Below are 23403 nucleotides of genomic sequence, written 5' to 3'. Positions count from 1 at the left end.
TAATATGAAAGGGAATTTTTTCTGCTACATTTAAGTGATAAAAATCTAAAGACAACAGTTCCAGTATAATAAGTATTTGGGTGTTACTTTTTCCTCAGTTAAGAGAATAAACAACTCCATTCTCAAACTGCCACTAAATTAAACTGACCAACAGAATTCAGAACTCAGTGACAATAATTGATAAAATGTTACATTTCCTGACATTTTTCTTGGCTTCTTTGTGGATTGGAAATTTTATGGTAAAATGAAAGCTTAATAATAGACTTTTGAACTAGAAGAGCGTCTACTTAAGCCAAATGCCTTATTATATAAAAGAAGAACTTGAAGCCCGGAGGTGTATACCACTGACCCATAGACACAGAGCTGGTTAATGGAGGACTGGATTTTGTCATTTTCATTTCATCGTATAAAATGGCTGTTTGCAATTGGCACTGGTTTGTGTTGTAAATATTTATCTCCAGGCAGATCATAAGGAAGAATTTTGCAAACACTGCACACACACACTATGAAGCTGTCCTAAGCCCAGTCTGCCTTTTTTGGTCATTTTGTTAAAGTGCAAAAATCCCCTCCTCTTGCTACAGCTAAGTTCAGAAAGGAAAAGAGAGGTGAGAGATGTAAGACAAATACATTGTTTTTGCTTTTTAAAAAAATATATATTTTTATTGATTTCAGAGAGGAAGGGAGAGGGAGAGAGAGATAGAAACATCAATGATGAGAGAGGATCATTGATCAGCTGCCTCCTGCACGCCCCCTACAGGGGACTGAGCCTGCAACCTGGGCATGTGCCCTGGCTCGGAATTGAGCCATGACCTCCTGGTTCATGGGTCAACGCTCAACCAGCGAGCCACACTGGCTGAGCCCGTGGAGTTTTATTGTCTTCCTTTCTCACTAGGCTGGAAGCACAACATGGGCGAGGCCTTCATCCTGCTTCTGATGTATTTGTTTGTGTCACTCCACCACAGAGAAAGGGGGCTGGTCAAGAAATAGTGGTTCACTAAACACATGAACATGCTTGAATGGATAAGCTGTTCTAAAGACCACACCTTAGGGCAGAACAAACCCTAACTCCAAGAGGGTGCAGATAGTCAATCTCCGAGGTAGAACCGGAACTATGCTGCAGAGAAAACAAGTCCAAACACACAGGGCCACGGCCATCGAGGAGGGACAAGGCTGGTGCAGACCGTGCAAACAGGACATGGTTCCGGCGCGCTCTGCCCCAGGCGGGAGACTGCGTGCTGAGAGAGTTAGGAAGGAGCCTCACACCATGACGTCCATGGTGGGTCCTGAACTGCTCTGCTTTCTCTCCGGAGCAGAAGCTTGGGCACAGAGGGGTGGCTACTCACACCATCCATTGGACATGGCGGTCCACTGGGCCGCCGTGTGTGTGGCCGGAGGACGTGCCCGCGGATGGGAACCGACCTGGCTATTTTAGTCTCTCCCATCTACTCACTGACTCACCCTCTCTGGATGAAGATATAGATACACAGAAGCTCATTTATAATGTGTTTGAAGCAGCTTTTCCTTGACTTGGGGGTGAGGGGTGGGTCTGCAAATAGCCTCCCGTCCTCTGTGTCATGTGTCCCTTCTCTTCAGATCTGGGGTCTAACGGTGAAGCATAGTCGCTCAGCTGACTGAGGGCTGACTGACAGCTGCTGGTCTGGCAGCATCCTGTCCTGCCTCATAGACGCGCTCCGCCGGCCTGCGCACGAACTAAGTTGTAAAACAACCCATTTCAAGAAGTGTGGACTTCCTTCCTGCTCATCCCCACTGTCTCACTGCAATGAGCCCAAGCCTGAAACAGTTCTTCCGCACAAAGTTCTTCCACACAATGATCCTGCCCCAGTCTTTGGAGGGCCGAGATAGACAAAACGCCGACTTCCTGCTGCTGCTAGGTCTCGAGTCTCCTCTGCAGGAAGGAATGCTTCCTTGCCCAGCAGCTCATGGTTCACGGTCTGGCCAACATCAGAATCACAGTTTGCTGCTGCTCCAGGACCATTCTTATGCATGTTTAAGTGCCACTGCCTCATGGCCATGAGTCACATGCCCTGTGCACAGGGTCTCTTCTGAGATGTCTGTTGTGAATGTTCGGTTCCTAACTTGCACATACTGCTTCTCCTCTATTCCTGGCTGGAGTTGTTGCTGGGGGTCTGTGGGTGGTTTTGAAGCTGTGACTGTCACCAGCACTCGACAGGGGACTGGATCCCATAGACACGGGCTGAGAATGGAGTTTTTCACGAGGGGACGGGGCAGCAGGAGGGAGGCTGCCTCTGACTGGAACGGGAGGGGACGCCTGGTGTTTTGTCGCGTTGCCATGGACTCTGGTCACCGCCAAGACGTTCTTCTTCACTGTGCTTCCCCAAACTGGAAATTCCCTGAGAAATTCCCAAGCGAGCTGAGAGCCGCACAAAGGAAAAGGCAACCGATGCCAGGGAGCAGAAAAGGGGAGGAGAAGCAGCCAAGTGGAACGGTGCCATTCTCCAAAGCTTCCCACGAGGGACAGGTTCACAATGTGAGCTCTGGGCCGCGGACTCCTGCTGCTTGTCCTCAGGCTGCTTTTCCTCCTGTCATCAGGGAGCGAGTTCTCTGACAGCCGGACCTGCTTGTGCTGCTGAGACACCTGGGAGTCTCAGAACACTGCACCGCGCCTGCCTGCAGGGCCCACCCACAGCAGGAGAATAAAATCACGCACGTGGGCCACAGGCGCAGGCGGTGAGTTACTGTAAGTGCCGAGCTCTGAGCCCTGGATCACTGGCTGGGAAGGGCCCGTGGGGGCAGGGGCCAGCTCCCACTGTTTCAGGAATTCTCTATCTGCCATCTGAGTGCTGGTTATCTGGGTGTTCTCTTCACACCCATCTGTGAAGCTGGCCACACAGCTGTACTTACTAGTGTGTATAATTCACAATAAAACACAGAGAGGAGAGGAAGGGAAGGAGGTGAAGAAAGCCCGGACTGACCGGGACAGACATCTGTGGAGGAAACAGGGCCTCAGGTGGGCTTTGCAATTGGCCCAGAGGAGACAGCAGATCATACAGATGCAGATGGAACAAGTCAGGAGGCTGGGGGTGCAGGGAGGGTGCAGGGAGTGGAGTTGGGGGCGGGGACGGGCAGTAGCTAAAATAAAGCTGGATGGTGTGAGCGTGAGGGGGGAGAGAGGAGATGAAGCAGAGAAACTAGCGGTGGAGGCAGAGCAGTAAGGATACTGCTACCTGGTGGGTTTTAAATCAGGTGACAGACGGAGGGCAGGGGGGTTGCAGGAAATGTTAGCGGCTGTGGTAGGCCGTTTAGACTAAAACGAGACAGAGCTGAGGGAGGAGGAGAGCGGACAGTGAGCCACGCAGGCAATGAGGGCCACCTGCCAGTGATGTGGGAGAGGACGTCGAGTAGCCCCAGGGAGGAGAGATGTGTGTACGTGGGTGGCTGCAGGGGACGGAGGAGAGATGTGTGGGCGTGGGTGGCTGCAGCGTACGGGACCAGGACGAGTGGACCTCGTGTTTCCCAGGCCTGGGGCAATGACTGCGTCAGGCACAGAGTGGCTGGAAGAAGCAACGGCTGGCTCAGAAGAGGAGGTGATGTTGGCCTTTCAAACACAGACCCCGAGATGACAATGACAGGCAGTAGCAACAGGGGGCAGATCCAAGGCACATAGAGAAGCGTGCAGAGCATTGTCTAGTACGAGACGCCGCACCTGGAAACGAGTCCTCGTCGTCTGGGGTTACAGGACACTAGGCACCCAAGCAGGCTTCTCTGGCAGGAAGAGAAAGCTAAAACGCCAGGCCGCTTCCCCCCTTGGACGCAGCTGCCAACCCCCAGCCCCAGTCCCTCTTCAGTGCAGATGTTTCTCTGAACGTCCTAGTTCAAAAGCAAGACCTGCCGATTTTCTTGGGGTAAAGAGGCAGATGGTTCAGCTGATGTCCATGCATGATAACCCGTCCTTACCACATTTTAAATCTTTTGGATTTTGTGTCTTTTGATCAAATGTGGAGATTTATACTTCTAGAAGTGGAAAGCTACAAAACTATAAAAGTCTAAAGGGCAGATAGAATCAAGGAGGCAGATTTTTTGATTAAATAATTTCTTTTAAAAGCACTTTCTAAAAATGTGAACTACCCATAAATGGAGAAAGCTAATTATATCCCCTCTTCTGGGAATATTTTAGCAGCAGCCTGATTCTGTAGAGATTCTATATATAGGCCTCTGCCTTTGAGTCCGTGATTGGACTGAAAGGCCTCAACAACACTTTTTATATGATTCTCTCCCTCTTGGGTATTGAGGGCAGGTGAGCAAAGGTTGGAATATTACCAGTAAATTGGTTCATTTATTCATTCAAGGTTTTTCTCTTCTCCTCTAAGCCAGGCACTGGGCACAGGACTGGGATGCAACAGAGGAAGGGACAGTGACCCCGACCCCAATGACCTTGTAGTCTAAAATGGAATATAATGAACCGAGTGTGAGATGCTACCACAGAAGGAAATACCCAGGACTCAGGGCTGCAGAGCTCACTCTTGAGGGTCAAAGAAGACTCTTTTTGGAAATAACACATATTCTGCAACATCATGCAACATCAAATATGATACCAAACCAGACTGTTGAGACAGAAGAGGCTTAAGCTACTCCTATGAGTGTACTTGTCCAACATTCATATCTGAACACAAAAATTCTATAGTATGAAGTCCAATAGGAGGACTTTTAATATGACAGCAAGATAAAAGAATGGAATAGCTGCTGATAACTGAACTTAGGAGTAAGAGAGCGCCACTCAAAAGTCTTCTTGCAAAGTTTACATGAATTTGGATGGAAAACCCCAAATAAGAGAAAATAAAGCGGTATCCAGTGGCATGCTTAGTAACATGTATTTTAAGGACAAAACTCACAAATGAAAAACTAATGTCATTTTTAACTCCATTCTGCCAGGTGATAAAAAGAATTTTAGCTGGAGACAGGCAAAATTAGGAACTTTGGGTGTAAATTCAAACAAGTTACTATTTTATTTTTTGCCTTCCCAAATATTTCTTGGGATAACATCAAATTTCCAGAAAGAATTTATAGGATATGCCTCCTGTAATCACTTCTGCTGATGAGTGGCATTCTAGAAATTTCTAAAGTTACATCAGCCTTGCATTCTTGATTGTGATGTATCATGATGATTTTGTACAGTTTGTTTGCTGATATTTGTTAGGATTCTTGTATCTCCACTCATAAGCAAAAGTTGCCTGTAATTTCCCTTTCTCAGACAGCCGTTTCCTGATTATTATCAAGAACCAGAACACGCAGGGAATGGTCCCACTTTGCCTGTTTTCTGAAAGAGTTTGCAAAATATTAGAACAATCTTCTCCTTGCAAATTTGGCAGCACACACCAGTGAAACCTCCTGAGAGGTGTTGGAGATGTTCAATGACGTTGCCAGTGTTTTCAATGGTTACTGAGCTATTTCTAAAGCTTTGTGTATCCTCTCTAAAGTTTCAAATTTATTGGCATAAAATTAACAAAATATTATTTTGTTATATTTTTGGTTGCTAACATTATTTATTTGCGTCATCTCCAATTTTCTTTATCAATCATGCTGAGGTTTATTGAGTCTTTTCAAAGAACCAACTTTTGATTTTGTAGACCTTAGTTATTATATTTCATTATCTAAACCATTACTTTTGCTTTTAAGTTTATTATATTCTTTCTTAAATTTTTTCCCTTTTTCTAACTTTTTAGGTTGCATATACAGCTCATTATTCTTCCCTAATACAAGCATGTAAGACAATAAGTTTTTCTCTGAAAACTACTTTTGCTGGGCCCCTTAAATTTTTATATGTAATATTTTTATTATTTTCAGTTATAAATATTTATAATATATATCTCAATTTCTCATGTCCAAGTATGAGAATCTTTTGCTTGTATTATTGTTGACTTTTAATTAAGTTGTATCCGGAGAACATGTTTTGTGTGGGGAAAAAAATGGGAAATTTGTCAACCTTTGCTTCAAGGCTCATCAGTAGATGAGTAGATAAAAAAGCTGTGGTGCATTTACACCATGGAATACTATGAAGCTAAAAAAAAAAAAGAATGATCTCTTACCCTTTGAGACAGCATGGAGGGACCTGGAGAGTGTTATGCTAAGTGAAATAAGTCAGTCAGAGAAAGACAAGTATCACATGATCTCACTCATGCGGAATCTAATGAACAAAATTAATTGGTGAACAAAATAGATCCAGAGACACGGAAGCATGGAACAGACTGACGAATCTCAGAGGGAAGGGTGGGGGGATGGTGGTGGTGGTAGAAAGAGATTACCCAAAGAACTTATACGCATACATGCAAAACCCATGGACACAGACAATAGTGCAGCGAAGGCCGGGGGGAGGGCAGCGGGGTGGCGGGGGTCAATGGGGAAAAAGGGGCATCTGTAATACTTTCAACAATAAAGATACATTTAAAAGTAATGATAAAATGAGAAGACCTCAACAGAGCGATTTGCTTTGGCAGTTCTGACGAAAAGGACCTGTCTGTCCCCTTTTGCACTTGACACTGCAGCCACACTGCCGCCAGGAATGTGGAGGGAGCCAACCCCGCAGGAGGAGTCCGACAAAGGAAGACCTCCTTTCTCCAGGTGATCTCCCGGGTCTCAGAGAACCTCCACTCAGCCTCCCATCTCCATTTCAACCAAAGTGGTGGTGGGGGGAGGGGGCGGTGTTTCCTCGGGAGAAGTAATCTTCATCCCTTTTCAGAACTCAAGACTGTCCCACGGGGGGTTGGAGGCTGAGGGCAGGTCACACCCGCCCTGTTCCCCTCCGCCTGCCCTCCCCTGTCCATCGGGGGCGATCTGAGGATGAAATAAATCAGACGTAAAACACTTGGCCCAGCACCTGGCAATCGTGAGCAATGAATGCTTGGGAACTACTAACATGTTTCAGGCAGCCTAGTAGACCTGGAGAAAGGGGACAATCTCGAGAGATCTCACAACTAGGTCACCTGAAAGATCTGGCAATTAATTTGGGGGTAAGAGAGATGAGGTCAAGAAGACCTCTCAGACTTTTGATTTGGGAAGACGTGGGTGGCTGTGCCATTCACCCAGAAAGGGAACATGGAGAAGCAGCAGGGAGGGGAAGAGAATGAGTTTAATTTTGGATACACTGAGCTTGAGGGGTCCCTGGCACCTTTAAGAGGAGTTGGGTCATACGGAGATGAATATGGGGACTTGGGCTCAGGATGGAGGCTTGGGCTGAGTTGTCCTGAGAACATGTGCAGAGTGGGCAGGGAGGCAGAAGGTAGAGCCCCAGGGCACAGCCACAGGCAGAAGAGGAAACAGGGTAGGAGGCTGAGAAGGAACCAAAGATGTATGAGGAAGAGAGAGCTCAGCCAAAGACAAAAGACATTTTAAGAAGAGAGTAGTCATCGGTGAAAAAGCCAATGGGGGGTGGGGGAGCGGGGAGACCAAGCCGTACTCGATGGACGATTTTGTGCATAGACATCAGACAGGTGTGGGAAAGAGGGTCACACAAAGTGACAGGTACAGCCCTACTGGAATGGGGGGGGGGTACGGTTGCAAAGACTAAACGGGAGCACTGAGAGCTTTCTGAAGGGAAGACTGAGAGAGACGACCTGTGGAATGAAGATCCTTTTGCTCCCTCATCCTTCACAATTCCTTATTTCCACCATCCTGACTTCACCTGGCCCAGGGATTCTTAACCTTAGGGCCACAGATCCCCTCGCATGATTCATGAATAGAATTTAAGGAGTCTGCGTATTTAGAAAGGAGAAAAATTGCAATTTTAATTTCCTAGTCTGAAATTTAGCATTTCCATCAATTATGCACGTAGGAAAACTTCAAAAGATTAGCAGTACCCGTGACTGTCAAAAATATATTTTCATTATCATATTATAGTTGTCACAGATTTCTCAAAATATCATCTACACTCATCACTTTTACAAAATGATGGTAGTTATCAAACCTGCTGCTTTGATCTCATTAACAAATTATTTAAACATCACTTGAAAACTGTATTTCAATGTAGTTTTCTTTGTAATCATATTTTATTTTGTTTTTTAAAAACGTTAATCCGAGAAGGGGTCCAGAGGCTCCCCTAGACATCAAAAGGGTCTTTGGCACAGAAAGGTTAAGGCTTCCTGCTAACCACCACATAGCCTGCACCTTCTTCCCATTGGGGTGTTTATACGCCGCTGCCCTTGTTTTGATCAGCCAATTAGTCCCAAATGCTGCTCCAGGGAAAGCAGCTGTGTGCCTCCACGTGCTTTTCTGCTGACCCGAGCACTACTGGTCCCTTTACTTTTCACCTGGTCACTGAAACGCCGCCTATTATTTCAATTATTCATTTACTTACTCGCTCGCTCTCAACAAACATGACTGAGCACAGGGCACGAAGCTACATAGTTGGGGGTGCAGTGCTGGTACCGCCTAGGAAGGTGCAGTGTGGGGAGCAGACAAAAGAGGAGAGAGACTGACTTATATGTAACAGTTACAAGACAGTGTGGAAGCTGCTTTCTTAGGATATATAAACACCTGTGATTTAGGAGCTGCCAGAGGAAGGCTTCCCGCAGCAAGGGCCATTGAGAATAAAGAGAATGCCCTCAAGGGCTAGTTTGCCAAGACTGGGCAAGGGACATTCACGGAGCCGTTATGGAGTAAAAGAGATTTCTTCCCCATCGTGGTGTGTAGATTTAATTCCCATACTTGATTACAGCTGGGGACAAAATTGAGGAAGAGATGGACTATTTAGCATTTTATAGAGAAACAGTGCTCATAATCACTACAGGGGAAGACATGAGGCAGACATTGATTTGAAAAGCATCTGGTAGGGAGAACTGTCCGTTTTTCAGAGATGAGTATGTGACACCTGCTGGCCAAACCATATAACGCCCCTCTCCGGAGGAGTGCTGAGCAGTAAAGCTAAATATCACCTCTGCTTCTCTACCAAAGGAGTGACCCCTTCCACCTGGGTTTCTTTAATGACCAGCAGGTGGAGACTCCATGGAAAGATACATCTGGTCCTTTTTTATGTTTAGTTTTTCTAGCTCGAGAAGTTCACGAAGGTTAAAGAAGTTACATATTTAATGCCATCTCTTTAACAGTAAGTGAACTGAGATGGAGAGAAGAACTGGGTCACTCGAGGCCACACACAGGGGGGCTGGCCGGCTGATACCACAGTCCTGGGACTCCCAGGCAAGGGTTCGGGTTGCTAACGTCTCTTCTATCTCATTATATGCTTCAGTTATTCACACATTTTACTACCAATGCATTATTAATATTCTGTATGTGTCTGAATGGCTTTCACTGTTTTGAAAAGTCTGGCTTATTGCCTGACCGAAGTGGCTCAGTGGCTGAGTGTTGATGTATGAACCAGGAGGTCACGGTTGGATTCCTGGTCAGGGCATATGCCCGGGTTGTGGGCTCGATCCCCAGTGGGGGGTGTGCAGGAGGCAGCCGATCAATGATTCTCTCTCATCATTGATGTTTCTATCCTCCTTTCCCTCTCCCTTCCTCTCTGTGGTCAATAAAAATATTTTTTAAAAGTCTGGCTCATTGAGGTAAATTTTATGTAAAATAAAAATTCACCAATTTTGAGAGTGTGGTTCTCTGAGTTTTGATAAGTGCATCATCATCACCACAAACAAGACCTGAAATATGTCTACCAGCCCCCAAATTTCCCTCATGCCGTTTGGTCGTCAACACCCTCCTCCCCCCCAGGGCCTGGCAACCACTGACCCGTTTTCTGTCTCTAGTTTTGCCTTTTCCAGAGCGTGATGCTCATGGAACCCCATGGTATGGAGCCCTCGGGCTGCCTCTTCGCTTGCCTTCCTGATTGATGTGAGTCAGCCATGTTGTTCCGTTACCGGCAGTTTGTCCTTTTTATTGCTGAATAACATTCTGTTACCTGGCTGACCCATGACATGTTCAGCCTTTAACTGTTGATGGAAACCAGTTGTTTTCAGCCTTTGATGACAAAGAATGAGGTTTTGATAAACACTGTCAGCAGGCCTTTGTGCGGGGGTATGTTTTCCTATCTCTGGGGTAAAATCCCAGGCCTGGGATTGTAGGCTAGGTGGCAGGTACATATTTAAAGCTCGATAGAAAACTGGCTTTATTTTATCCTTATGTCAGTCTAACTCTAGTTATGCCCTATGTCATTGGTGGAGGAATCTTGTGTACAAAATAGACCTTTAACTCCAAATATGACAATAGAACTTTAACTCCAAGTATGACAGCGGAGGGCGGTCAGTCAGGGCCAGGAGGCAGCGTTTCTAGGGGAACGGGGCTTTGTGTCACGACAAGGGCGCAGCCTCGGGTCATCTGTGGTTTCCACTTTGCTTTGCGAGAAACCTGTATTCCCTCTCCGAAGGCCGGCTATTAAACCCTCACATCTAATAACTGTAGGTTTGCTACAAAGATGATCTGGGCGAGGTCAGCGTTTCCCATGGAACACGGCTGCGACTGCCGTCAGAGCAACAGCTCTGGCTAAACGCAAAGGCTACGTTTGAGAACACACCAGGCGTCACCTATAGGCAATTTAGGATTCATTAGGAATTAATGGGTTTCTTCAGGGGTTGAAATTTGTCGCCCAGGGACCAATGAGTTTCATTTGGCGCTAATGTCTGTGATGTGTGAGTTGTAAAAATACTGCTATTCTTACACTTTCCCACAGATTAGCATTTTGTACTTAATTTAAGATCGAGTCTTTCATGCCATGACAGTGCTGTCCACAGCTTATAACCATGAGCATCTAAGTTATAACTTGTGATGCTATGACACACCTAGGCAAGGGCCCATTTTAACTAAACTTCTGAAGAAATGAAACCTTTCTACAGCTCCACGTAAGATATTCTTAATCAAACACATGGACAGGAGGTCCTTGACTTTGCTATTTTAAGAAGATTCTCACTCTTTTACTGGCAGGTACTCCATCCACTAGAAACATTAGTTAGGTTGCACTGACACCTGCTGGTAAGCCCGTAAAACTGTTACAAACGGCAATAGAATCCAATATTTCGGTTATTAAAACTTGTATTTGTGTTCTGGGTTTAAAAAAAATGAGATTGACGGTACCTGTTCATTCCTGGTTCAGCGTGATTCAAGTGGTGTGGGAGCCTCCGCACCTCTCTCTGGGATCTTCATAAAGGCCAGTGGCAACACAGGCTTGGCTGAGAAATCAAACGTCTTTTAAATCATCACCTCTTCCTGTCAGTGTTTAACACCATCATCGTCTTCTGCTTTATCATCCCATCATCATCGGGATGTCTTTTGGTCCTGAAATTGTACAACAGTAGCCACATTTGAGAAAAACTCTGGGGGAGGTTAGGCTTAGGGTGGAGGGCAGCTAGCAAGCTCAACAGAGCTCAACCTTAGGGATTCTGTTTTCTTGTCAAGAGGTAGCAGCACACAGCTCCTTTAAAACCTACCAATCCAACACTCTGACTTAGGGTCACAGAATTTTACAACTGGAAAGAAATTTAATAATCACGTAGTTCACCCATGATTATATATATTGATTTCAGAGAGGAAAGGAGAGGGAGAGAGAGAAACATAAATGATGAGAGAGAATCACTGATGAGCTGCCTCCTGCGAGCCCCACCCCCCACAACCCGGGCATGTGTACTGACCAGGAATCGAACCGCGATCTCAACTTAGTTCATAAGTTGATGCTCGACCACTGGGCCACGCAGGCCGGGCTCACCCTTCTTTTGTAGATGGGGAAACTGAGACCCAGATAAATTTACATATTGCCTAGCTGATAAGAGAAACATGTTTCCCAATTTCCCACTGCAGGGTTCTTTCCTATATAAATTGTCTCCACTTGCTTCTTGTTAAGCTTATTCCAAAAATACTCATAAATAGGATTTGAGAATCTCTACTTAGCTTACCTGAACTCAATCATCTGACCTTAACTAGAAATGTTATACAAATACACACTGTATTAGGTAATATGGTTCTGTAGTGCTTCAGAAATATCTATTTATTCATAGGTCCTCCCCAGAAACTGAAGCTCCATATTGATTTCTTCAGATGGGAAAATAGAAAGAGGCATGAGAAAAAAACAAGTGAAAAATAAACCTTTAATCAGGACAATTTCTTCTTTGATCAGATCTTGGGTCACAGAATGGTGTGGCCAATTATTACTACATAGTTTCTACCCATCATGCCTTTGAAACCTGAAGCCACCAGTGAGACTGTAGGGCGGTATCTTCATCTTCGCTCAGCAGGTACGGAAACCGAGTACAGCCAGGACTCCGTGCAGGTGCCAATGTACCTAATGCTCTTTGCATTCTGTCCACACTGAGGGTATTTTTGAAAATATTTGGGTTTATTATTGAGTCTTCATGAAAGGGGAAAAGGAGGAAGAAAGGAGAGGAGATTGATTTTTGTTCCACTAATCTTTCCATTCATTGGTTGACTCTTGTAAGTGCCGACCAGGGATTGTACCCACCACCTTGGCGTATTGGGACGATGCTGTAACCAACTGAGGTACCCAGCCAGAGCTGTTATGTTTTAATAAGAAAAAGGGCATTTGAAAGGAAGAAAATGAAATGAAAATGGCCATGGTTCTTTGCCCATTATTATGTAGAAACAATTTCCAGAATATGTCACCTGGTGGGCCATAGGCCTTTCTAATACCTTGGTGGTAGGTTGTACAATTAACTGCACTTATTATCAAGGACACATGCCAACAGATTCATTTATTGACCACTGTAAGTGGGAAAGGCATTGTGCTGTATTTACACACGCTGTCTCCTTTATTCCTCAAAACCACCCACGAGGTGGATGCGATTCTCATTTTGGCAGACGAGGACACTGGTGCTCCAAGAGGTTCAGTAAACATGAAGTCTAGGAAGGATTTGGGCCCCGGGGGCTCTCCTGGAACACGAACCCCTAAGCTACAGCTTTCCCTTATGCGGCTTCAGGCCTGAGCTTAACAAGAAGTGCAGGGAAAGGCGGTTCCAGTGCAATTCCAGCCACAAGGCAGGGACCTTGTCCCACAGGCTGTGCTTCACTTGCTTTTCCTATTTGCTGTATGATGTCTGAAACATGATGTCATTAACTTAGCGCTGCTTAAGTGTAAGGACACAAAATGGAAAAAACAATCTGGGATATTTATCCGGTGGGGAATGTAGGGAATGCCTCTGCCCTCCCCTGAGCAATGTACTAGAACACGGGAGACATTTGTAAAAAACACGAGTCTGCTTAATCAACACAGAACACCTGAATGGTAGAAGCTCATTTTATTTATGTGACAGTGCAATCCCAAGAGGACAGAGCAGATAACTAACATTACATTCTTAGAGAGCTTCTGCTTTCTACTGGCTTCATCTGACTGCGTTAACACACACACACATGCCAAGGCAAAAGAAACAACACATACTGGACTACCTACACAAAGACCGCATTGTTGGAACATAAACCAGGATTATTATAATATTTTCACAGCTTTGCAATTGTGGGGATATAATGGCATTATGGGAGGAGGAAGGGGAGGGAAAGGTGGATGGGGAGGAGGAAGAGGGGGAAGACAGAGGCCTACGTAAGTGCTCCTCCCTGCCAGTGGTGAGCAAGGACCAGACACCGTGGAACACATACTAGTTCATACAGCAGAGTGGGCAATGTAATCTGACCTGTGCAGACTCCCCACAGAATTCCTCCACCATGAGAAAGATCCCTTATTTCTTCCTGTATCTACGTAATCAAGATTGCATGATGAATAGTGCCTTAGATCTTTTTTTTTGGCAGAGAAAAAAAAAGTTCTGAACGCAAGAGACTGACTGTGTATAACACACACAACTCTAGCATCCATGTGATAACCTATGCCCCAACAGTAAAGACCTTTTGATACTAGAGTTTGACTTCTGCCTGTGCCTACTCAACATTCTTTCAAAAGGGATATTTTATAAAATATAAAAAACAATGTACCATCTCAAGGTCAGGCTCAGTGACAAAAATGCACTACCCGAACCTGGTAAAACATCGACTCCTCGCCGCATGTTAGCTGTTTATAAAAACAGCAGCTGCACTTTCCCGTGATCCATGCAGGAAACGCTCATGGAGATCAAGCAGAACAGAGACGTCCTTCAGCTGTTACATGAAGCCTCAGAGTCCTGCAGACTTATGGGCAGAAAGAAAAGCACGATGGTTGCCCAAAGCCGAGCCAGGCTGAGTCAGCCCTGGGAAGGCTGGCTGGGGGACCATAGGAAGCTGGACACCGAGTCAGGAAAGTTCCACTGTGTGATACGGGTGAGACCTATCTCTCCTCGTGCCTTTTTTCAGCACCACGGGCTTTGCTAAGAAGCACCTCAGGCTTTGAATGCAAGCGACTGTCCTTTAATGAAAAAGCTGAAGCGCTTCTGGTCCTGGAAACAGCTCACGATGTGTCCTTAAGGCAAATGCCAGGCGTCAAAGAAACTGTAGGGCCATTTCAGAATGCAAACCATCAAGTCACTGCCCCAGGAGTTATGTCCGTGCATGAACACTCCTCACAGGAAGACCTCCCGGCTCTTGAAGTTCATGTGGCTTTTACATCCAAGAAGTGCTGCAATTTTTTCCTTTGTAGAGACTTCCAGGGTGGATAAAAGTTCATGATGTTGCTTAAAAACAAACAAGCAACCACAGTGTGGAGAAGCTATTCAACTACTAAGCCGTGAGGTTTGTTTCTGCTTGGCGTTCACAGCTTGCTTTTGTGGTTGGCATAGGGAAAGCCGAACTGAGCGATCATGAGGTTGGAGTACTTGAGGGGCATGCCGCCGTAGACGCTGACGAGCTTATTGACGCAGTAAGACCTCTGCAGGAAGTGCTCCGCTCGATGCCACATTCCCGAATGGCCCCCACTGGTTTCTTTTTCCAAGTTGCCCATGTTTACAGGTTTTACAAACACCCCGGAAGTCTTCCCGGTGTGCTTGGCAATGAGGAAGTTCATGGCGATGTCGTCACAGTTTTGCGTGTCATCGACCAGGGCGTGGACGGCTGCGGGCTGCCTCTGGAAGAGCTCGAGGTACTTGCTGCTGAAGAAGGAGGCCCCGATCAGCACCATGGAGTACTGGTCACCGTCCCCCACGCCCGGGGTCTGCAGCTCAAAGCCTCCGTAGCTGTAGACGCCCGACGCGGTGGAAACGTGCTTCCTGGGGACAAATCCTACAATTTGGTCAGGAAATTGCTGAACAGATGGAAAAAGAACAAGTGAGTGGACATTTCTTTAGAGCAGACATAGTGGAAAGGCAATGACTTATTACAAAGAGAAGGAAACGAATCTGCCAGCTTCATTTTATTCCTGTTTCACTGAACTCCAGGCAACTTCATATGTCCAGGTCCTGACACGTTCACAGTCAAATTCTTTCACAGCCCAAATCCCTAGCCTTGCAGACGTTCGCCTGATTCACACACGATCTGTATCACTGCTAGTCACCAGAGGCTGGTTCTCCCCAGCGCACCTCGGGGGAGCGGGCTCCATGAATGCTGCCTATTCTAGGAGCCATGACACAGTGTGATTCTTTCGAGAACTGTTCTGATCTCTTAGGATTATGGGTCTACATGTATGAGTTTACTGTATTTCCATGTGGATGCCAAGTTCCTGAAAGTTACTGTGTCACTGTTGATTTTTAGACAATGTTATATCTTTATCCCTTTTCAGCCTGGTGTTTCCTTTTAAAAAATATGAATATATATAATGAGATGTGTCAGGATGACTGAAGAAAGGACAGCAGTAACATAATATTATTAAGGTGAGAGTGACTAAAACAAATCAACAAGCAAAAGAAAACCAGTAAAGCACGTGAAAGAGGTAAGAATAGACACTAAACCAGTATCTCTCTCTCTCTCTCTCTCTCTCTCTCTCACACACACACACACACGCTCTCTCTCAGGCAGGGTTAAATCCCATTTCAAAGTGTGCATGGAAAAGGGGTTCTATGGAAAAAAACCTCACGGTGATCTGATCATAAATCCCTAATTGGGCAGGTCATGGCGGGCAGTCACGCTCCAGGCCTATGACTTCTTTAGTGAAAGGTTTCTCTTTGCCTTAAGCAAGCCCTGTCCCTTAGCACACCTTTGAAATGAGCAAAACCACCCGTAGGAGAGCACGTAATCTTAACTATACTATAATCCAGAGATTTTCAACAGGTTGCTATAAGAATGTTTAACACATGCAGTACCTGACTACTTAGTCAGGAGCACTGACCTTTTCCCCCTTAGATTGTCATATAAAAAAAATGACAACTGCCAATACAACAACAGCCGTCTGGTGTGAGTGAATAAAAATTATACCTATTTTTTGTCAGATCAGCAAAAAATATATTTTTGGGGTGCCGCAGAATTCTAACTAAGGAGGTTACTATCGTGCAAATCAGACCATTTACTGGGGAGCACATTGTTTAAATGTTGGACAGGGTTTCAGTGTTCATCTGCAGTGTGGTTTCAGGTAACTGTAGTGCAACCGCTAAAAGCCAGCCACTGTTAACACACAGTCAGCAGGAAAGCGCTGTGTTTTTAGAATGGTGGGCCAGTGAGCAATCTGTGCCTGTCATCCCAGCAGGATTTAGGAAAACACCACGCACGCCTATCAGGGCAATGGTGCATGCAGAATTGTCATTACTGATTTCTACACCATGACCACAGAATCAGGAGTAAATTTTGTGGCTACAGTAAATGCTTTCTTTGAACAAAGGTTAATACAAAAATACACTTCTCATCTGAGACATGCCTGTGGCCCTGCGGAAAACAACTCTGGATGCCAGTCTTTGCTGGACCACATACCAGGTCATTCCCGCACTGCTCTCTGGGGGGGAAGTGCTAGCCTTCCATCCCAAAATCCCACAGATAAGTCAAATACAGGTAAAGGCAGCATAACCTACAGGCTGGCTGAACGGAGCACAGGAAGTCTCGATGACCACATCACAAATGAATCTCCCTTTTGGATAAAAGCTGCCCCAGCTGTGTTGGATGACACCACATTAAACCACGCCGCTCTAGGTAAACACCAGATAGGACTTCATGCTGAAGAGTTCACAAAGGATTGGGCAACCTTACCTGCCAAACGGAGAAAGCAAACGCAAGGTCTTGGGCGCTAATCAGCATGTCGTCATCGACCATTAACACCGCTGAAATAAAAGGGAGAAATTGAAAACCGAGCCATTTGGAAATGAAAACACAATGAGTAAGATACACCAGTGTCTATACAGATTGTTCACACGAGGTCCTGTCTAACAAATTAGTAAATAAATGTATTCTTCGAGAGATTTGTCTAGCAGAAGTTTTTATTTGAACTGTAACTGATTTTTATAATTGCCTGAGGGGGAAATTATCATGTAGTTATCACCTATTATTGAAGAAACTAATGAAACTATAAGTAACACCGAGGTTCTTTAAAGCCAATGATAACCTCATGTGACTGCTATGCAGAAGGCGGGCGCAAGAAATACATTAAGCTTAAGGGCATCCACTAGCTCTGAGATGCAGTGGGTGCAGGCATAGCGTGTCTCCCTTCACAATCACCACCTCCTGTCCCTCTGTCACAGGGACGTGCTTTCCTCCCCGCGAAGCTGCTACTTGACGTCCTGGAAACTGTCCCTGAAGTTTTTCCAAGTGCTTTCTTATGATTAATTAAACTTCCCTCTTCTTCTCTAGACAATTAAGACTGGAGGAGTCCAGCCATCCACATATGGCCCAGCTCCCTGTAGCTGCTACGACTCACCCTGGGTCTCCAGTTCAGGGAAGGCCTGGAGCCGATTTCTCATCCTGTTGGTGGTCTGGGGTTTGAAGATCACGGGCACGGGGTGCGGCCCCAGAGAGTTCCACAAGTCCTCCGGTGGCTTCTCCCCGACATTGTTCCACACCACGATGGCTTTGTGCAGCTGCGGCACCGCCTGGTAGTGATTGAGCAGCCGCAGCAGCAGATCCGACCTGTTGTACGTCTGCATGATGAGAGTGAAGGAAGCCAGGGCGGACTGGCCCTGGGCCTTCACCTCCCTCCGCCACGAGAGCATCTTGTCGTCTTTGTTGTTGGGAAGGAGAGTGGTTAGGGCCCCAGCCACAAGGAGCAGCAGGAGGACGGCCACAAGAGAGAGACGGAGCACGCGGGTGCCCAGCGCTCTGCCAGGAAGTTTGCAAATGTGGCAACACCTGGAGGAGCAATGGAAACAAAACATCAGCCTTCTCATAAGTCTCCATGCTTGTTAATGAGGAAAGTGGTTCATCTGATCTTCACTGGTTCAAGTTCACTTTCCCCGCCTCCTAGGTAAGGTGATTGGGGCCGGGGCAAAAATAAGAAGGCCAATGAATGACCCTCCCTCCGGGATCTTCCTGCTTGGCAGCTGCAGACAAAAGGTCTACACGCCGAACAGGAAGAGTCTGCATTTTGCTATTATGGATAATGCTGCTATGAACATTCATATACAAGTTTTTATGTGAACATGTTTTCATCTCTCTTGGGTATATATCTGTCCCTTAAGAAAGACCTTACGGCATTTTCCACAGCGAAGGCTGCCCCGCAATCTGGCATTTTCCCCCTTCAAGAGCCTATACAAAGCATCACATTCCTTCTCAATACTTCTTTAAGCAGCCATTACCTACGAACTAGGTTTTGGGGGAAGTAACCTAAACTGATTTAAGAGGAAGTTAACATAAACATTATGTATAAAGTTTTTTCAAAGCCCTGCCTCCTTGAATCTAGCTGTGTGTTACTAGGCAGACAGTGAAGTCCTCTTTCCCCTCAAAGTGCACAGGTCTGAACTGTGCTGGATAAAATTTCCTGCTAGCCTGGCATCTTTCTCCTGGAATTGCCCACTGATTGCAGCTATTGTGTGATAATGATGAGGATGGTGTTTGGAAGTGACCAATCCCAGGGACATAGATTAGGGCAGAGGAAGAAGTGGCCTTATTCCTAAGAGGAACATTATGACTTGTAAGGATGCGAGGAGTCAATGCATTCTATGAAGAAAGCCTAGAAATAGAACGGCATTTTTAGCTCAGTACAGTGCCATGCAAAATTAGTTCCAGAAATGAGTCGAAAAGAAACCCAGTACCTCTGTAAACACATCACTCTCACCAGGCCGGGGTACTGGAGCTTTTCATGTGAACCTCTCTCTGTTTTAGGCACAAAGAAAAAGAGGGGAGGCAAGCCTGGACTATTCTATGGACCCCTCTCCCAGTATTTACATACGCTATACTGGCTTTCGGCAACTGGCTCACATCTGTAATCACCTCTCTGAGAGAAACAGATTTTCAGACACATACTTTATAAACAGTTTTAGATATCAAAGCTAACATGGAAGCAATCTCAATTCACATGGGCTTTCCAACCTTATTAAAGGAAGGTCAAAATACGTCCGTGGTAGACATCTGTCAGTCAACAAACATTTATTGGGGCTTACCACGCGCCCAGTGCTGGTCCACCCAATGTCTGCCCTCACAGCTTACTGATAGTAATGCCAGTGGTCAGACCCTTTCCCCCTTTATGTTACATAGTATCTCAAAGCAGAAAGAAGGGAATTAAAATAGACCCACCCCATTTCACAGATGGGATAACTGACGTAGAGAATATTAAATATTTTTTTGCTGAACCACTGGAAGAGTGGTAGGTCAGAACAAACGCTGAACTCTCACACTGGAGTCTCTTTATATTCTTAGGGTCTTTCTTTCTTTTCAGCTCTGATCTAATCCACAAGAATATTTCAATTTTATAGGTATTGACTTTCCTCTATAATCTGAATTACTACTTCAAAAGATAAGATCAAAAAGACACCTTATGGTATTTTCTAACAGACCATGGCTCAAGCAAAAACTTATTTCCAAGGAAACAGTTACCTCTATAGGGAATATTTTTTTCTCTAATAAAAATACAGGTACCTCACCCCTGTTCATAGCAGCATTATTCACAATAGTGAAAGGGTAGAAGTAACGCAAATGTCCATCTAGAGACGGATAAACAAGATGTGGTATATCCATACAATAGAATACTATTCAGCCATAAAAAGGAAGGGAATTCTGATACATGCTACAAAATGGATGAACCTTGAGAACATTATGCTAATGAAATAAGCCAGGCACAAAAAGACAGATACTCTATGATTCCACTTATATGAGGAACCTCGAGTAGTCAATTTCATAGACACAGAAAGTAGAATGGTGGGTACAGGGGACTGGGAGAAGTGGGAAATGGGGAGTTAACGGGTGCAGGATTTCTGTTCTGCAAGATGAAAAAGTCCTAGAGATGGGTTGTTCAATAATGTAAACATACTTAACCCTACTGAACTGTACACTTAAAAATGGTCAAGGTGGCAAATATGTGTATTTTATCACAGCTTAAACAGAGCCAAAAAAATATTGATACTTACCTCATCATGATAGTTCAAATTTTTTTCCTTATGGCTTCAGTAATTGATAGGAACAGACTCTCTTGACCTATTCAGGGAAAATAAAAAATTGTCTGTGATGTTTTTGTCAATCAGCAGGAACATTTAAAAAATTTCTTTCAATGCCATTGTCCACAGGCTTTGAATTATTTCTAGAAATTAAAATTTGCTATTCTGTCCTCTAAAAATCACACTTAGGTAATGAGGTAGATCATGCCATCCTACAGGCTGGTGACAACACTTCCACATTTCTGTTTTCCTCTTCCTCTTCAGTATCCAGAAGCAGAATAAGCAGATCATCCCCACTATCTTGTGTGTTTACACATGTGAAACCAGAACATACTAGTATATGCCATAGAGCAAACTCTCTAAACGCAGTAGCAATTACCGCTTGTATTTAATTTCTGTAGATTTATCCACCACCACAGCTCCTTTTTTCACTCAAGGGTCACAAGGCATTCCATGTGAAACATCTAAAAAACCATGGCCCCTAAAACAGGGTTGCGGATAAATGCCAGGGCTGACGACTGAGGAATGGCAGGTGGCATCCTTCCGATTCCTCGGTGACTATTGTCCGAAAGGAGCTAGAACCCCGGCTGGAGAGGTTCTACCCCTTAATTCTCTCTGCTCTCATTTCTCACAACCTTCCATCACACGTCTGAAAAGCTGGTTTTATTCCCCCAGAGAGTCTGCATAGTTAACCTAATGCAATTAATTAGTAGGAGAGGGTATAAGCAGTTATTAAAATGTTCAAAGTAGATATCCATTTATTCGTTTTAAACTGTTCATTACCATGCCACCTATTTTACAGTCTCATACACCCATGTAATCTTGTAACATGAAGGAATCAAGAATCTGGAGACTTCTAAGACAGAGCCTCTGTAATGACCACCAGAAAAGAGCTGAAGAATCATTTTTTATTTTCCAAAATCATGTTCTTTCATGATACAAGTTACGGGAAGGGCAAAAGGATGACTTAGTACGCATCCAAGACTCACCGAGCGCTAGCGGTCCCTCCCCGCGGGCCCAAGGGCAGCTCTGTGCACCTACACCTCACGGTTCCAAAACCCTGGACACACCTGCCCGTCACTGACCCCCTCCTCAGCTTCTTCCACGAATTCCTCGGAAAGAACCAGGACTCACCTGGGCCCGTAACCCACCCCCTCCCCGACCCCCACCGGCTCAGAGCCCAGCATACAGGAGACTCACTAAATGACTGCGGAAGGAATGACAGAAACCAACGATGGCTTGGACAACATGTATTGGTTAATGGGCACAGACACATCTTCTTTCACGATGACAAAAGAAGTGAGACGGTCAGGCGTTTTCCATTCACACAACCGTCCCTGATTCCAATGGTGCAGTTTATATCCCCAAGGCCTTCGCGCTGAAGTTGGTAGTTGTGCCGCCCAAGACGGAACGCTCTGAGAGGCATCGCATCGCCCCTTCGAAAGGAGAAGGCCCTTCGGTCCCAGGAGAACCTACGTTGCGTCTTCGGGGTGGAGACGGGTGGAATTTGGGAGCCCCAATATAACTGAGATGGAACTTCGATTTCTCCAACTCATTTTAAAACGATTTGAAAAGATCCCTGCGTGAACCAGTGGAGCAATTTATAGCAATGCTAAAATGCACAATCTCTTTTCTTTTTTTGTTGTTGAATTTACTGGGGTGACATTGGTTAATACAACCATCTAGGTTTCGGAGGTTCACTTCTATGATGCACCATCTGCGTATTGTACAGCGCGTCCACCACCCCGAGTCCATCTCCTTCCACCACCGTGTGGGCCTCCGCCTCCGGGACCACCCCCTGCACCATGATCTCGGAGGCAGAGGACAGACACACAGGCTTCAGCTGCGGCCGACCTTGAGTTAGGGCTCAGCGGCTGGAACCTGGCTATTCCTGCACCTCCTCGAGCCCCTGCAGTCACATCCCGTTGGAATTCAGCCGTTTCGCAGACAAGTCCAGTTGCTGTGGAAATCCTCACCCTCCTCACCTGGTGCACCCACTTCCTGCCCGAGTGAAACTCAAAGTCTAGGACGAACACAAGTAAACGCTCCTAACGGGCATGTTCCTACGCTCAGGTAAGAGACGGATGAAACACACGCCAGGAAAGGCCACGGCCACGCACCCTCTGCAGAACGGACATTTCCGCGATTTCTTTGCACAGCAGTTTGAACGAACACGAACATTTTTTTTTAAATTAGAGAATAAGTAAATTATATTTTCAAAACTAAAACCAGCCACTCACCACCCCCGCCGCCCACTCCAGCGAAGGTCCAGGACCGGAGAACCAACCCCATGCACCCCCCCTGGCAACCCTTCAGCGCCCAGCGCCTCTGCGACGTGCTCACCTGGGGGGCGGGGTGGCCCGAGCCCGCGGGTCGGGTTCGGGTTCGGGTTCGCGGTCACACGCAGAAGGGGCGTCCCCGCCGGCCCACTCGTGCGCGTGCGCGTTCCTGAAGCCAGCGGGGCGCTGGGCCGGGGGTGAACGGGGGCGGGGACGCCCCACTTCCTGTCCCACCGCACCCAAGCCAGGCCTGCCGGGCCCTGCTTCTCCCCGCGGTGACGGGGGGTCACTCACGGGATGCACCTGCCCGTCCCCGACCACGTCCGGGAAGGCGCCCGAGGAGCGTCCCCGGACGAGGGCGCCCTGCGCCCGCACACGCGCCCACGGCCCTCAGGACCGCAGCTGCCCACTGTCGCGCGTGGCCGCACGGAGGGGCCCGGCGCCGAGCTCGGGCTGGCTGGACGGGCCACCAGCACTGGGCTGCCCGCTGAGGGCGCCCTGCGAGACCGTCACTGGCGCTGCCTGCGGAATGGCGGCGACAGGACGCGTCGCCCCCTGCATTCCCGGGCTTTGCTGCCGCCCGCGCCGGGGTTTAACTCGAACGGGGGACGTGGCGACGGGGCGGGCCCAGGCCGCGCGCCTCCGGGGACGTCGAGGCGAGGCGGTCGCGTGGGAACCGGGAGCGCCCGCCTCACCTCAGGAGTTCCTTCCAGAGGGCGGGTCGCGGCGCCTCAGACCCCGCGGTGCTGCCTGCCATCCCGCCCCGACCCCCACGGCGCCTG

The 23403-nt window shown here is 46.6% G+C and overlaps 1 protein-coding gene across 2 annotated transcripts; it reads right to left on the bottom strand.

Moving 5' to 3' along the window:
• Positions 1-13205: 13205 nt before the first annotated feature.
• Positions 13206-23308, bottom strand: EXTL2 (exostosin like glycosyltransferase 2). 2 transcript variants are annotated; one of them, XM_014446032.2, is made up of 5 exons: positions 22686-23308; positions 20316-20382; positions 17675-18102; positions 17011-17081; positions 13206-15142 (listed from the first exon to the last, which is right to left on the bottom strand). In XM_014446032.2, the coding sequence occupies exons 2-5, from the start codon at positions 20321-20323 to the stop codon at positions 14654-14656; spliced, it is 996 nt and encodes a 331-aa protein (XP_014301518.1). In that variant the 5' UTR covers positions 20324-20382; positions 22686-23308; the 3' UTR covers positions 13206-14653. The 2 variants fall into 2 exon arrangements, with proteins under 2 accessions (XP_014301518.1, XP_014301520.1); XM_014446034.2 differs by lacking the exon at positions 22686-23308 and adding an exon at positions 21543-22635.
• Positions 23309-23403: the final 95 nt, after the last annotated feature.

Source organism: Myotis lucifugus, unplaced genomic scaffold, assembly GCF_000147115.1.
Source record: "Myotis lucifugus unplaced genomic scaffold, Myoluc2.0 scaffold_497, whole genome shotgun sequence".
In the NCBI taxonomy this organism is placed as follows: domain Eukaryota; kingdom Metazoa; phylum Chordata; class Mammalia; order Chiroptera; family Vespertilionidae; genus Myotis; species Myotis lucifugus.
This window is presented reverse-complemented; position numbering and strand designations above follow the sequence as displayed.